Raw genomic sequence first — 12,206 nt, 5'->3', positions numbered from 1 at the left:
TCTTTTACTTCTTAGGGTAAATTTATTCCTAGTTATTTATGTATTTAGTGTAATTGTAAAAGGGATTGTTTTCTTAATTTCTCTTTATGCTCCTTCATCATTAGTGTGTAGAAATGCAGAAGATTTCCATATATTAATTTTGTATTTTGTAACTTTACTGAATTCATTTATTAGTTCTAATAGTTTTTTATAGTTTTCTATATATCATATCATGTCATCTGCAAATAGTGACAGTTTCGCTTCTTCCTTACCAATTTGGATGCCCTTAATTTCTTGTCTGATTACTGCAGTATAGCTACATTTTAAATGTTAAATAGTCAGGGTTGTAAATGTTCACCCTTTGAGAATTTATGAAGCGGTTGTCTTATCACTCACCTACTTCCTTTTGAATGCCACATAAGAAAGGAAAAGCTATAAAATTAGAACGATCTTTAAAAGTAAGTGAATTAATGAAATCTCCATTTAGTGCTCTCACAGGAAGTGAATATAATAATGCAGATTTTGTAATATCGGTAACCTATTACATGAGTCACATTGGTAAGCTGGACAGTGTATAAGAGATGAGTAACTCTTGATTTTTAAGAAATGTATTGCCAGTAATTTGGGGATAGGGTGGGAATTAGGCCAGTAAGCAAAAAACAAGATACCAAATGGAATAAGGTGAGGAAGTCCCGTATAAAAATCTCCCCAAAAGTACATTGGAGGTTTTAAGGAAGACGATATTTTGCCAGTTATGGGGAAAAACATGAATGGAAAAGTAGCATTTGTGATGATCTTCAGTGATTGGATAGAACTTAGCAGATAGAAAAGTTTTAGGTGTAAAATCCTCACAAACTTGGGAAAGCACAGGGCATATATACTGGGGAAACAGGAAACTGTGTGTATGTAGATAAGCATGAGGAAATAATAGGAGATAAAGTTGGAAAGATAGATTGGGATCAAATTTGGTAAGCACTGGGAGTGTGACTGTAGATAAGGAAAAGTTACAGAGCTACCTGGTCTTATATGTGGTAGCTGCTAGCCATATATAGATACTGAGCACTTGAAATGTACCTGGTCCAAATTGAGATGTACTGTAAGTTTAAAATACATAACAGATTTTGGAGACTTAGTACAAAAAAAAAAAAAAAAAACTAGAATTTTTTTTATATTGATGACATGTTGAAATAATTGTATTTTAGATGTACTAGGTTAAATAAAATATATTATTAAAATCAGTTTTATCTTTTTATTTTAACGTGGCTGCTAGAAGATTGAGAATTATATATGTGGGTCAGATTATATTTCTATACAGAGGGCTAGTATAGTTAGAAGGAATACAACTGATATTGCTAGTACTTACTGTGTGTCACATATTGTCTAGAACTTGTAATAAGTTTAAGTTAATCCTCATAGAAAGCCCTATGAAGTAGATGTTATTATTATCCCCCCTTTTCAAGTAACTGGGGTACAGAGAGGTCAAGCAACATACCTGAAATCACTCCACTACTGAGTAGGAAGCCAGGAGTGAAGCGTAGGCCTCTCTGGCGTCAGAGCCAGTGGCTTTCCCAGCACACTGTGGCATGTTGTCATTGGACCATTAAAGGTGGTTGAGCTGGAGAATGACATGATTGGAGTGATACTTCAGCAGAATTGTAATAAAGATAAATGAGGAGAAGAAACTTTGTTTTTAGCTGTCTAGTTTTTTGTTTGCTTTATTAATATTACTCTGTTTTGCAGGAGAAAAATTCCTTGTTTAAAGTGAAGTTTTGAATTTTGTATTTTTGAAGTATACTTTATATTAACCACTTTTCAAATATTTGCCTATTGCTTTGTAGATTTGATAATGGGCTGCATTAAAAGTAAAGAGAACAAAAGTCCAACCATTAAATATAGAACCGAAAACACTCCAGAACCTGTCAGTACAAGTATCAGCCATTATGGAGCAGAACATACTGCAGTGGCACCATCATCTTCAACAAAGGGAGCATCTGTTAATTTTAGCAGTCTTTCCATGACACCATTTGGAGGATCCTCAGGGGTGACACCTTTTGGAGGAGCATCTTCTTCATTCTCGGTGGTGCCAAGTTCATATCCTGCTGGTTTAACAGGTGAGATTTAAATGGACAATTCTATTGGCAGCTTGAGAATGTGATCTTAGGGAGGCAGTACATAAAGTTTTTTCCTGCTGTAAGAAAAATAATTTACTGGGGACTTAATAAGTTTATGTGAAAATTAAAGCATCTAACGTAAAAATTAAAGTATTACGACATACATGATATTCTGAAAATTTGGTGATAATCTGGTGATTATCTACTGGTTATACCATTAATTATTTCATTAATTCATTTTTCGAGTAATTATTAAGTGCCTACTATGTGGCAGGCACTGGGGATATAAAGATTAAAAACATGTACCCCTCCCTCAAGAATGTTAATGTTACAACTTTTCAGGTTTATAGAGTACTATCCAATATTAAAGTATTATAGTACTTAATTAAATGGCACTATTGTGATGATAATACAGTTTTTCTATCAGATACTGATTTAAAAAAATAAAAGTCCTGAGGCTCAGAGTTAAATTTTTTTTTCAGAGTCACGGATAATCAGGAGAGCCCAGGTTTAATGTCCTATACCAGAACTCCATTTATTATATTATGATAGCCTTTCAGAGGACAAGAAGTGACAGCTGACAACATTTCATGGAGCCAGAAATGCTCTAAAAAAGTAGTCAGAAATTTTGAAAAGAGTTCTTTTATGGGATTTCCAGATCAGGATACTTTTTTCCTTGAGTAAGAAAACATAACTGGCTTAAAAAAGGTAGGGTGAGCTCTAGGATTCCTTGATAAAGCAATAGTTTGTTGATGTCATGAAGGACTCAAGTCCTTGATCTCTTTCCAGTAGCCCTTAGAGTATCTTAGGCTTGGCAAAACAGCTTCCAGCATCAAACTGAGCAACACATGTCCTTACTACCAACCAGAGGGGGCAAAAAAGGAATCTATTCTATAAGCTTGGACTATAAATTTGTCCTTTCAGTCTGCTTACCTCCAGACCAGTAATAGTGCTAGAGGAATGCCATAAGTGAATTCTATGAGACTGTTCATTTGAGGAGTTATGGACATCAAAGGGTCAATTTCAGTCTTAATTCTAACCCCCTAACTCTGAATACCTCAGTAATAGATGACCACAGTAGTGTCCTCAGTCATCAGCCAAGTTTAAGTTATTTTCAGGATTATATGTTTGGGAAAGACAGTAATCCAAAAGGATGCAAGTAAATGTTGGTACTTAAGGACATACTTACTTACCTAAACAGTTTACTTATGTGAGAAGTCCATTCATGGTATACGTCTGTTAACACAGATGGAGTCTCTGTGTGCTACCTATAGAGAACTGTAAGCAAGAGAAACAAGGTTTTTGTCTTAATGGAGTTTACGTTATAACAAAGGTTGGACAATAATTAGTGAGTGAACAACTCAACAGGATGATTAATGGTTCTTAAATGCTATGAGGGAACTGACCGGAGTGATTGGTGGAAGCCCTTTAGAAGATCAAGGAAAGCCATCTTGAGAAGAAAACATTTGAGCTGAGGTTTGATTGATGAGAATGACCTAAATATGTACAGAGCTGGAAAGAGCTTTCTGGGGAGAGAGAACACCAAATGCGCAGTTTCAGAGGTACAGATGAACCTGGCGGTTTTGAGGACTAGTGAGGACACCAGAGGGTAGAATTGTATAATACGAGATTGAAGATTCAGGATTACTCAGGACCTCGTAGACTCTGGTAAGAAGTTGGGGTTTTATTCAAAGGCAAGAAGAAGCAATTGAAGAGTTTTTAATAAAGGATTTGCATAATTGAATTTCCTTTCTAAAAACCTCACTCTGGCAACTAGCTGTGGAGAATGGATGTAGGGAAGCAGGTACAGAAGTGGGTTAGGAAACTACTTCTCTAACAGCCTCAGCAGACTCATCCAGAGATAACAAAGATTTGGATTAGGGTGGCAGCAGTGGAAATGGAAAAGAAAGTAGATAAAGAGGTATTTTAGAGGTAGAATAATAGTGCTAGTAAAGTGACTTGGCTTGAGTACCTGATTAGATAGTAGTGTCATTTGCTTAGTTAGACATTCAGGTAGAGATGTCAGATAGGCAGTTAATACATGACTGGAACTCAGGGGAGAGCAGTAAATAATCTGTTCTGTTCCTTTGTTTGCAGGTAATAGTTGTTTGGTGTCCTGATCTCTTAAGCATCTGTGTACAATTCTGTGTATGACAGTTATTTTTGGAATTTATAATTCATATCAGCCATATCATTTAATTTTTAAGAAAAACAAGCCATTTTTAAGTGTTCATTATAATAACTACTCTTACTAAATCCTTAGTTATTGCTACTAAGGATCAGTTTTAAGGATGGACATGTTCACCCATTGTTTATAAGAAATTGAGATGATCAGTGCCAGTTTGTAGTACTTGTTAATACTTTTTCTGCCAAAGAATTGATTTGAACTTTGTGTTTCCAAGTCAGAAATATTGCTACTATGAATCAAAATTAAATTTGTTTCTGTAGGTGTATAGAATTTTAGAATTTGTAGCATGCAGTAGTTTCATGGAAGGTCTTCAGAGAGCATCTTATTAACTTAAACTTCAGCTACTCAAGTCTCCATTCAGAAATAGATTCTGGAGACTAGGAAGAAAATTATGCTTAAGCTTTTTGCTGACATTTTTTTTCTCTTATGTTAACATATATAATTTACTTTGTTTTTTTGGGGTTTTTTTGCTCCAATAGGTGGTGTTACTATATTTGTGGCCTTATATGATTATGAAGCTAGAACTACAGAAGACCTTTCATTCAAGAAAGGTGAACGGTTTCAAATAATTAACAACACGTAAGTGTTGGGAATATTTTGTGAGGGAGAAAGACTGACAGAAACCTAGTCTTCATGCTGAAACCACTTAGCTGTTGATTCAGAGATGAGCGTGGTGAGGCATGGGTCTCTGCCCACTGGGTTGGATGATGCATTGGTTTCTTTAGACACATGGCATAATAACTACTTTTGTAGCCAGAGTTATGACTTCTACAAATTGTGCTGTAGTGTGTGGTTCTTCTATAAACAGTAGAGATTTAAGAGTGAAGACTGAGGGAGTATATGCAAGTAAGTATATTACTTTAAAAGAAAGTCTTTATAAAGAGAATTCTTTGTTCCTATTTAAGTATAGGATGATTTAAGGATCTTCTTTCTTCCTTTCTCTTAACAAAAAAACAAAGGAAAAAGGCCAAGTAGGGAGCCCCTGCAGTCCCAACGTGACCACATTAAGTTACTTTTTCCTTAGGTGACTCTTAGACTTTTTGTTTAAGACTTTTAGTCTGAGATGACGCTTAGACTTTTAGTGAGCCACTAAATAATGAAAGTCATTTAGTGGCCCACTAAAAATTCAGTGTTTGAATTGAAAATTCAATACTTGTTATAGAAAAATAGATCCCATATATTATGGTCTCTTTACTTCCAGTCATATTTCCTAACATTCTTGCTCCCATTTGCTATCCATTATTGTTCCAGAATATAAAATATGATCATTATTCTCTGTTTTATAATCCTTTTTCAACAACTCTACCAGTTGTTGTCAAGATAAAAGAAAAGCAATAACAATGGTATACATCAGCCATCCAGCTGCTTCCCCTTCCTCATTTAACTGCCCAGCCATACTGAATTGCTTATAATTTTATGAATACACTGGGTTTCTCACCTTCCCATGCCTTGACACCTAGTTTCTTTTTTCTGAAACGTGACTTCCTGTCTCCATTTCTTTTTCTTTTATCTAGCCAACCCTGTTCATCCTTCAAAATGTATATTCCTATGTCATTTCTCAAGGAGGCCTTTCTTAACATTCTTCCTCTCCTACCTGGCCCACACCCCATCTCCTGCTGGGTTAGGTATCTGTCTTACATGTTGATGTAGCACCCTGTGCAAACCTCAGTCATACTGCCATCAGTACTTCGAATTATAATTTATTGTGTGCTTGTCAGTCTTTTAGACCAGTGGTTCTCAACCTGGGGAAAAGTGCCCAGGAGACATTTAGCAATGTCTGGAGACAGGGTGCCTCCACTGTTTTCTGGTGGGTAGAGGCCAGGGATATTGCTGAACATCCTATAGTGCACAGGACAGCCCCCAGCAACACTAGCCCAAAGAGTCAGTAAGGCTGAGGTTGAGAAATTCTGCTCTAGGCTGAGTTTCTTGAGCTTACAGGCAGTCTTTTTACCTCTCTTTCTAGCATACCCTCTCATAAAGTCTGTCACTTAAAGGGTATTCAGTAAATGTTTGAATCATGGGTTAGCACAAAGGTAAAGTTTTCAGTTTGTGTATATGAGAGTGCTTAATATATACTAGGAAGCTACAAACCAAGTGTATGAGTATAAATATTTGAATTGCCAAAGGATTTTTCATCTCATTTTCTAGAGAACAAATTCTCCTCGATCATTTATAAAATTTCAATTTAGATAAAATATTTTCAATACTTTCCTCTGGCAAAGCAAAACATGCATTTAATTTTTAGTGGCAGAACCCGTATATATCTTCCCCATTAGAGAGTGATAATATTTGCTTCTTTCACATTAATTTTGGAAAAGTCAGGGCTTATGTGTTGCAAACTACACATAGTTCTCATGTTCTGAATTGATTTTAGTCTTGTTTAAATATGTATGGGTAACATTTTTGTAAATATACTTTATTCTAGGAATTAAATTTTTTATTCTTGTCTGTTGCGCGTATTTTGTCTGCATTTTTAGGGCATCCTGATACTTTTCCTAAAATGACTAAAAAGGAACATTATGATTTTTATGTATGGTTAAAAGCATTTGACAGTAAAAAAGAATGAACTGATAACATACTACAACATAGGTGAACTGTGAAAAAATTATAAGTGAAAGAAACTGGTCCAAAAGTCCACATTATTGTATGATTCTATTTATATGAAATTCCCTGTCCATAGGAACAAAAAGGCAGATTTACTGTTAGGCCATGTTGCAGGGGAGGCGGGTGGAGGAGTGGAAAGTGACTGTTAATGGGTATAAGGTTTTTTGGGTGGGGGGTGATGAAATGTTCTAAAATTGATTGTGGTAATGGTTGTACAACTCTGAATATATTAAATCCATTAAATTGTACCTCTTAAAGGGGGAATTTTATGGTATGCAAATTATATGTCAGTAAAACTTTTTAAAAAGAAAACATCTAGTTGAAACTGAATAATTTAAAAGATTTACCTCCTAAACTGTTTTAGTCAGTATAGTTTATTGTTTTAGGTTGAAGATAGTTATGTAAAGAAGGAATCTTATAACTAAAACTTTTTTTTTTTGGTTTGGAGCAGAAATATGTATGCATTTGTGATTCCCTTAATTCAAGTAACCTGTTTTTAAATATTCTTTTGAGTTTAATTTTTGATCAAATGAATGCATTAAAAAATGGAAGTTAAACCTCTTTTCTACATAGATACAAGGCAACACTGCAGTAAATTGTGTTTTGAGCAGTCATCTACCTTGTGGTAATTGTTGTTTTATGTGTTGCAGGGAAGGAGACTGGTGGGAAGCAAGATCAATTGCTACAGGAAAGAATGGCTATATCCCTAGCAATTATGTAGCCCCTGCAGATTCCATTCAGGCAGAAGAGTATGGCACTACTTCATATTTTATTAATTACTTTGATTTTAAAAATGTTTTAATGCACATTCTACTTAGCCACAATTTTACACACGCACAATTACATACCAGTCTTAATACAGCTAATATATCATATTAATAGATGTTACTTGAAAATTAATAATTAATGCCATAGTATTTGCTTACAGTAGGATCATAAATGAATCTGCATTAATAATACTGTTTTGCCTAGTCTGTATCCTTTATATTTTCACTTAAAAATTATATGAACCCATTTTATATTCTGCAGACTCTCTCATTTCAAAAATTTACCTTCAGTAAATAGTATTGTATTTACAACACTGATAGTATTGTATCAGTGTTAATTTCTTGACTTAGGTGCTTGCTCTGTGGGTATGTATGTAGGAGAGTATCCTTGTCTTTAGGAAACACACATTGAAGTGTTTAGGGGTAATGTTTCAGAATGTTTGCAACTTACTCTCAGTTCAGAAAAAATATGTATACAGGGAAAGCGAATATAACAAAGTAAAATTTTAACAGTTGAGAAATCTGGGTGGAGGGTATATGAGAATTCTATGTGCTATTCTCACAACTTTTAAAAAATTAAAATTCACCTTCAGTGACATATTTTTTTAGGTCAAACCAAGAGTATCTGGGATTCATAAATACTACTTTGTTTTCATATCACAACACTTAACACAGTGCCTTGCACATAGTACGTGCTCTATCAGTGTTTGTTTGCTTTTATGATATGTAATTCGTTTCCATAATTCTGGTCTGCTTGACACTTGTTACTTCCTGTTTTACTCTGTGAGCTTCTATATTAAACCAAAGCCATGCTAATTTAGAGTTGCTAATAATTTGGATATGGTTCACTTGCACCTTAATGAAGACAGATGATCACACTGTTACTAGAGAACCACTTCTGTTCTTCCTACTACAGTCTTAACATTTCCATCTGTCAGTGACTGAGAGGTTCTCTGTTATTGTTGCCTTTCGTTCTCCATTTACTGATCCTGTGACTTGCAGGTAGAGTTGAAGAGACTGGTTGAATAGTCAATACATGGAAATACTAGGACAATAAATTCTGACAGTAATATTTGTTATAATTCTATTAATAAAGACCCTTTATTATGTTTTGCTGTATTTTTAAGCTATGTAGCTCTTTGTTGTCATCCTTCCATTCCATTCTTACTGATCCTTATTTATAATCTTTCTGACCCTTCCACATTTCTAACTCAGAACACTATTTTTTCCAGATGGTATTTTGGCAAAATGGGGAGAAAAGATGCTGAAAGATTACTTCTGAATCCTGGGAATCAACGAGGTATTTTCTTAGTAAGAGAGAGTGAAACTACTAAAGGTAATTATAATGTAATATAAGTATAAAAATTTTCTTGGATAATATTTTGAGAAAGATATAGAAAAAGTATTTGTTTTCCCCACTAGGTGCTTATTCTCTCTCTATTCGTGATTGGGATGAGGTAAGAGGTGACAATGTGAAACACTATAAAATTAGGAAACTTGACAACGGTGGATACTATATCACAACCAGAGCACAATTTGATACTCTGCAGAAGTTGGTAAAACACTACACAGGTATGTGAATGTTTCACAGGTGAAAATTATTTCTTGATCTGTTTTATGAGAACAGAATCTCTGTCTTCATGTCTCTTAAGGTTTAGTTTGGTACTTTACACACAAGAATGTGCTCGATAGATGTCTGTTGTATTCTAGTTTTAAAAATGAGGAGCAGGTAGTACTTATTACCTGAATTAGGTTCTTAGATATGCTAAAATCTGACTACCATTATTTGATTCCTTATATCTTACTGGCATAGTATTTACATTGGAGTTTCATAGTAGCTAAATAGCAAGATAGATTATGACAATAAATAAAAAAGCATAAAAACAAATATTTTTTAGGGACATTTATTAAGTGGGTAAAACTAAATACTTAATGTAGAAAGCTCTATCAGACGTCCTTTTGGGTTACCTTCCTCTGCATGGCTGGACCACAAAACTTCCTAAAGTATAAATCCAATGAAATTTAATCTGAAGATGCATTTCTTCTAGTCTTTCAAGGACCTTTGAAAGGTATTCAGTATTAGATTCTTGTGTCTCAAAATTTTGCATTGCCAATTTGATACATGAATGTATCTAAAAGTTTTTAAATTATTAATACCAGGGGAGGGGAAGTTTCCATGGCAATCTCTTCTTCAGTGACAGCTAGCTACAAACAGTCTGTCAAGTCAACCACCAATCTTGACATTGATCAAACATGTTACGAAGCAGTTGCATCAGTTGTAATTGCACTTTTTAGAATGTTGATTTGTGTGGTTACTTGTTGAACATGGGAGGGAACATGTCTTATTTATAATAAGAAAGATTGTGTAAGCAAGATTCACAAGTCAAGCCATTGTGAATTTGGGAGAAAACCAGTCTCTTAAGTGAAGAAGTTTTCTCCTTAATTTTTGGTATGCTTCTTACATTAGTGGTTATTAGGAATAACAGTCAATAGTAGCATTCTCTTTGGGAAGAAACAAAACACAGTGGTCAAAAATAGAACTTTGGGGACAGCCAGAACTATGGTTTGAATCCCATCTCCATCACTTACTGGGTGACATTAAGAAAGTTGCTTAAGTTTTTCAAGACTTATTTATATGAGATATTTGTAAAGTACTGAATTAGCACAATTGCCGAGACATAATAAGTATTCAGTAAATTATAACTTCAAAAATGTATTTAACAAAAGGTGTTTCACCTCTTGTATGTTTTGCTATAGCTCCCTTTTTGGTGTTTGTGCCTGTAGAGTAAAACTGAGAGAACATTATGTTTTTGTTTTTGTTTTCTTCAATTTAAACTTTTAAAAACATTAATATACTAGATGTACCTTAATTTTTGTAATTAATTCATTTTACAGTATAGTTTATTCATTTATCTAGAACATGCTGATGGTTTATGCCATAAGCTAACAACCGTGTGTCCAACTGTGAAACCCCAGACTCAAGGTCTAGCAAAAGATGCTTGGGAAATCCCTCGAGAATCTTTGCGACTAGAGGTTAAATTAGGACAAGGATGTTTTGGTGAAGTATGGATGGGTAAGAAGCCTGAACTTTTGTTTTTTTGTCATTTCTTTAGCCATAGATTAAAACACCATAACTTTAATAAGATATATTGAAATATTTAAGGTAACTGCTGCTCATTGAGGTTTGGCTTAAAATTTCTTAATATATAGATTAAAATAGTAGACTGTGTTTCTCTAGGAACATGGAATGGAACCACGAAAGTAGCAATCAAAACACTAAAACCAGGTACAATGATGCCAGAAGCTTTTCTTCAGGAGGCTCAGATAATGAAAAAATTAAGACACGACAAACTTGTTCCACTATATGCTGTTGTTTCTGAAGAGCCAATTTACATTGTCACTGAGTTTATGTCAAAAGGTATGTGTATGTTAGTTTCTTTTAGGGTATTCATGTTGATAAATTTTTTTAAAAATCTTCATTTCTATTTTTATGCATACAAATTTTTATTGTCTAGTGTTCCCTAATTTGAGATTTTTATGTAGACATTGAAAAGAGAAAATCTGACATTTTGTGTAATGGAATAGTGATTAGTTGCAGTTATTCCAGAGGATAGTACAAAGTTTAAAAGGAAAATTAAGCCAGCTCAATTTATGTTGAAAGTAAGTAGGTTTTTTATTCCATTTTACTAAAGGAAATGGAATAGCTAGGAAAGTGTAAAAGTCTTTCTACAAATTAAAATAATGCAATTAGAAAGATATTTGTATCTTTATTCCTAAATCAAAGAAATCAGGTAAAATTAAGGAAATCTTATTTTAGTATAAAAACAGTCTCCATAGTCAGGGTTCCTAGAAACTTTTTTCCACTATCATTCACTAAAATTTCTCCATTCTCCCAAACTCCAGACCCCAAGGTGGGATCTTTAGTAACAGAATTGGTTAGGGCCAGGATAAAGAGAAGGGACAGATGATGCTTTAAAAGAAGAACCAGTAAGCACTAAGTATGTTGATAGTCCTCCTTTTGCCCACTCGAACTTTATCTTTTTTCCCCCAACTCTTAATGAGTCACTTATCCATAATTAAAGCTACTGATTATGTCATCCCTCTCAAGTAGTTCCATTTTGGCCAACGATGTAGTTCCATCTAGTGGTGACAGGGCCAATTACAAGCTACATATTTGCTGTAGGAAATCAACCCCCCACCTCCCAAAGGAATAGAAAAGCCAAAAATTAAGAATTGAGGTAGCCTACTAATTGATAGCCAAAACATGTGCCCCAAGGCACATGGCACTTTTTGGAAGGAATCTCTACTGCAAACAACTGCCAAATAATCCCTTTCAGATTACATTGGATGAACTATATAAGGAGGGGAAGAGGAACAAGGAGGAAGTTTAAATTAAGATATTGATAGCATAAGAATATAATGGAGGTAAAGCTAATGGTTCATTTAGGTTTGTATATTGATTTCAAGAATTATTTATTTGGGGGAACATGATAGACATCTTATGTTGTCAGATTCCTGGTTAGAATTATTTCTAGATGGGAGATTTAGAATGCAAGA

General features: G+C 34.3%; 1 protein-coding gene across 3 annotated transcripts in view; it reads left to right on the top strand.

The window, feature by feature from the left end:
• Window positions 1-12,206, top strand: part of YES1 (YES proto-oncogene 1, Src family tyrosine kinase) — a 57,964-nt gene that overhangs the window by 32,519 nt on the left and 13,239 nt on the right. For all 3 annotated transcript variants that reach the window (XM_073898453.1, XM_073898452.1, XM_025886846.2), the window contains exons 2-8: window positions 1,818-2,090; window positions 4,758-4,857; window positions 7,533-7,631; window positions 8,882-8,985; window positions 9,072-9,221; window positions 10,567-10,722; window positions 10,888-11,067. In XM_073898453.1, coding sequence (XP_073754554.1) covers window positions 1,826-2,090; window positions 4,758-4,857; window positions 7,533-7,631; window positions 8,882-8,985; window positions 9,072-9,221; window positions 10,567-10,722; window positions 10,888-11,067 — 1,054 coding nt within the window. In that variant the 5' untranslated portion in view covers window positions 1,818-1,825. The remainder of the gene's footprint in view (window positions 1-1,817; window positions 2,091-4,757; window positions 4,858-7,532; window positions 7,632-8,881; window positions 8,986-9,071; window positions 9,222-10,566; window positions 10,723-10,887; window positions 11,068-12,206) is intronic.

This window comes from Callorhinus ursinus, unplaced genomic scaffold (assembly GCF_003265705.2).
Source record: "Callorhinus ursinus isolate GAN/ISIS: 27379988/994484 unplaced genomic scaffold, GSC_fseal_2.0 scaffold11, whole genome shotgun sequence".
In the NCBI taxonomy this organism is placed as follows: domain Eukaryota; kingdom Metazoa; phylum Chordata; class Mammalia; order Carnivora; family Otariidae; genus Callorhinus; species Callorhinus ursinus.
This window is presented reverse-complemented; position numbering and strand designations above follow the sequence as displayed.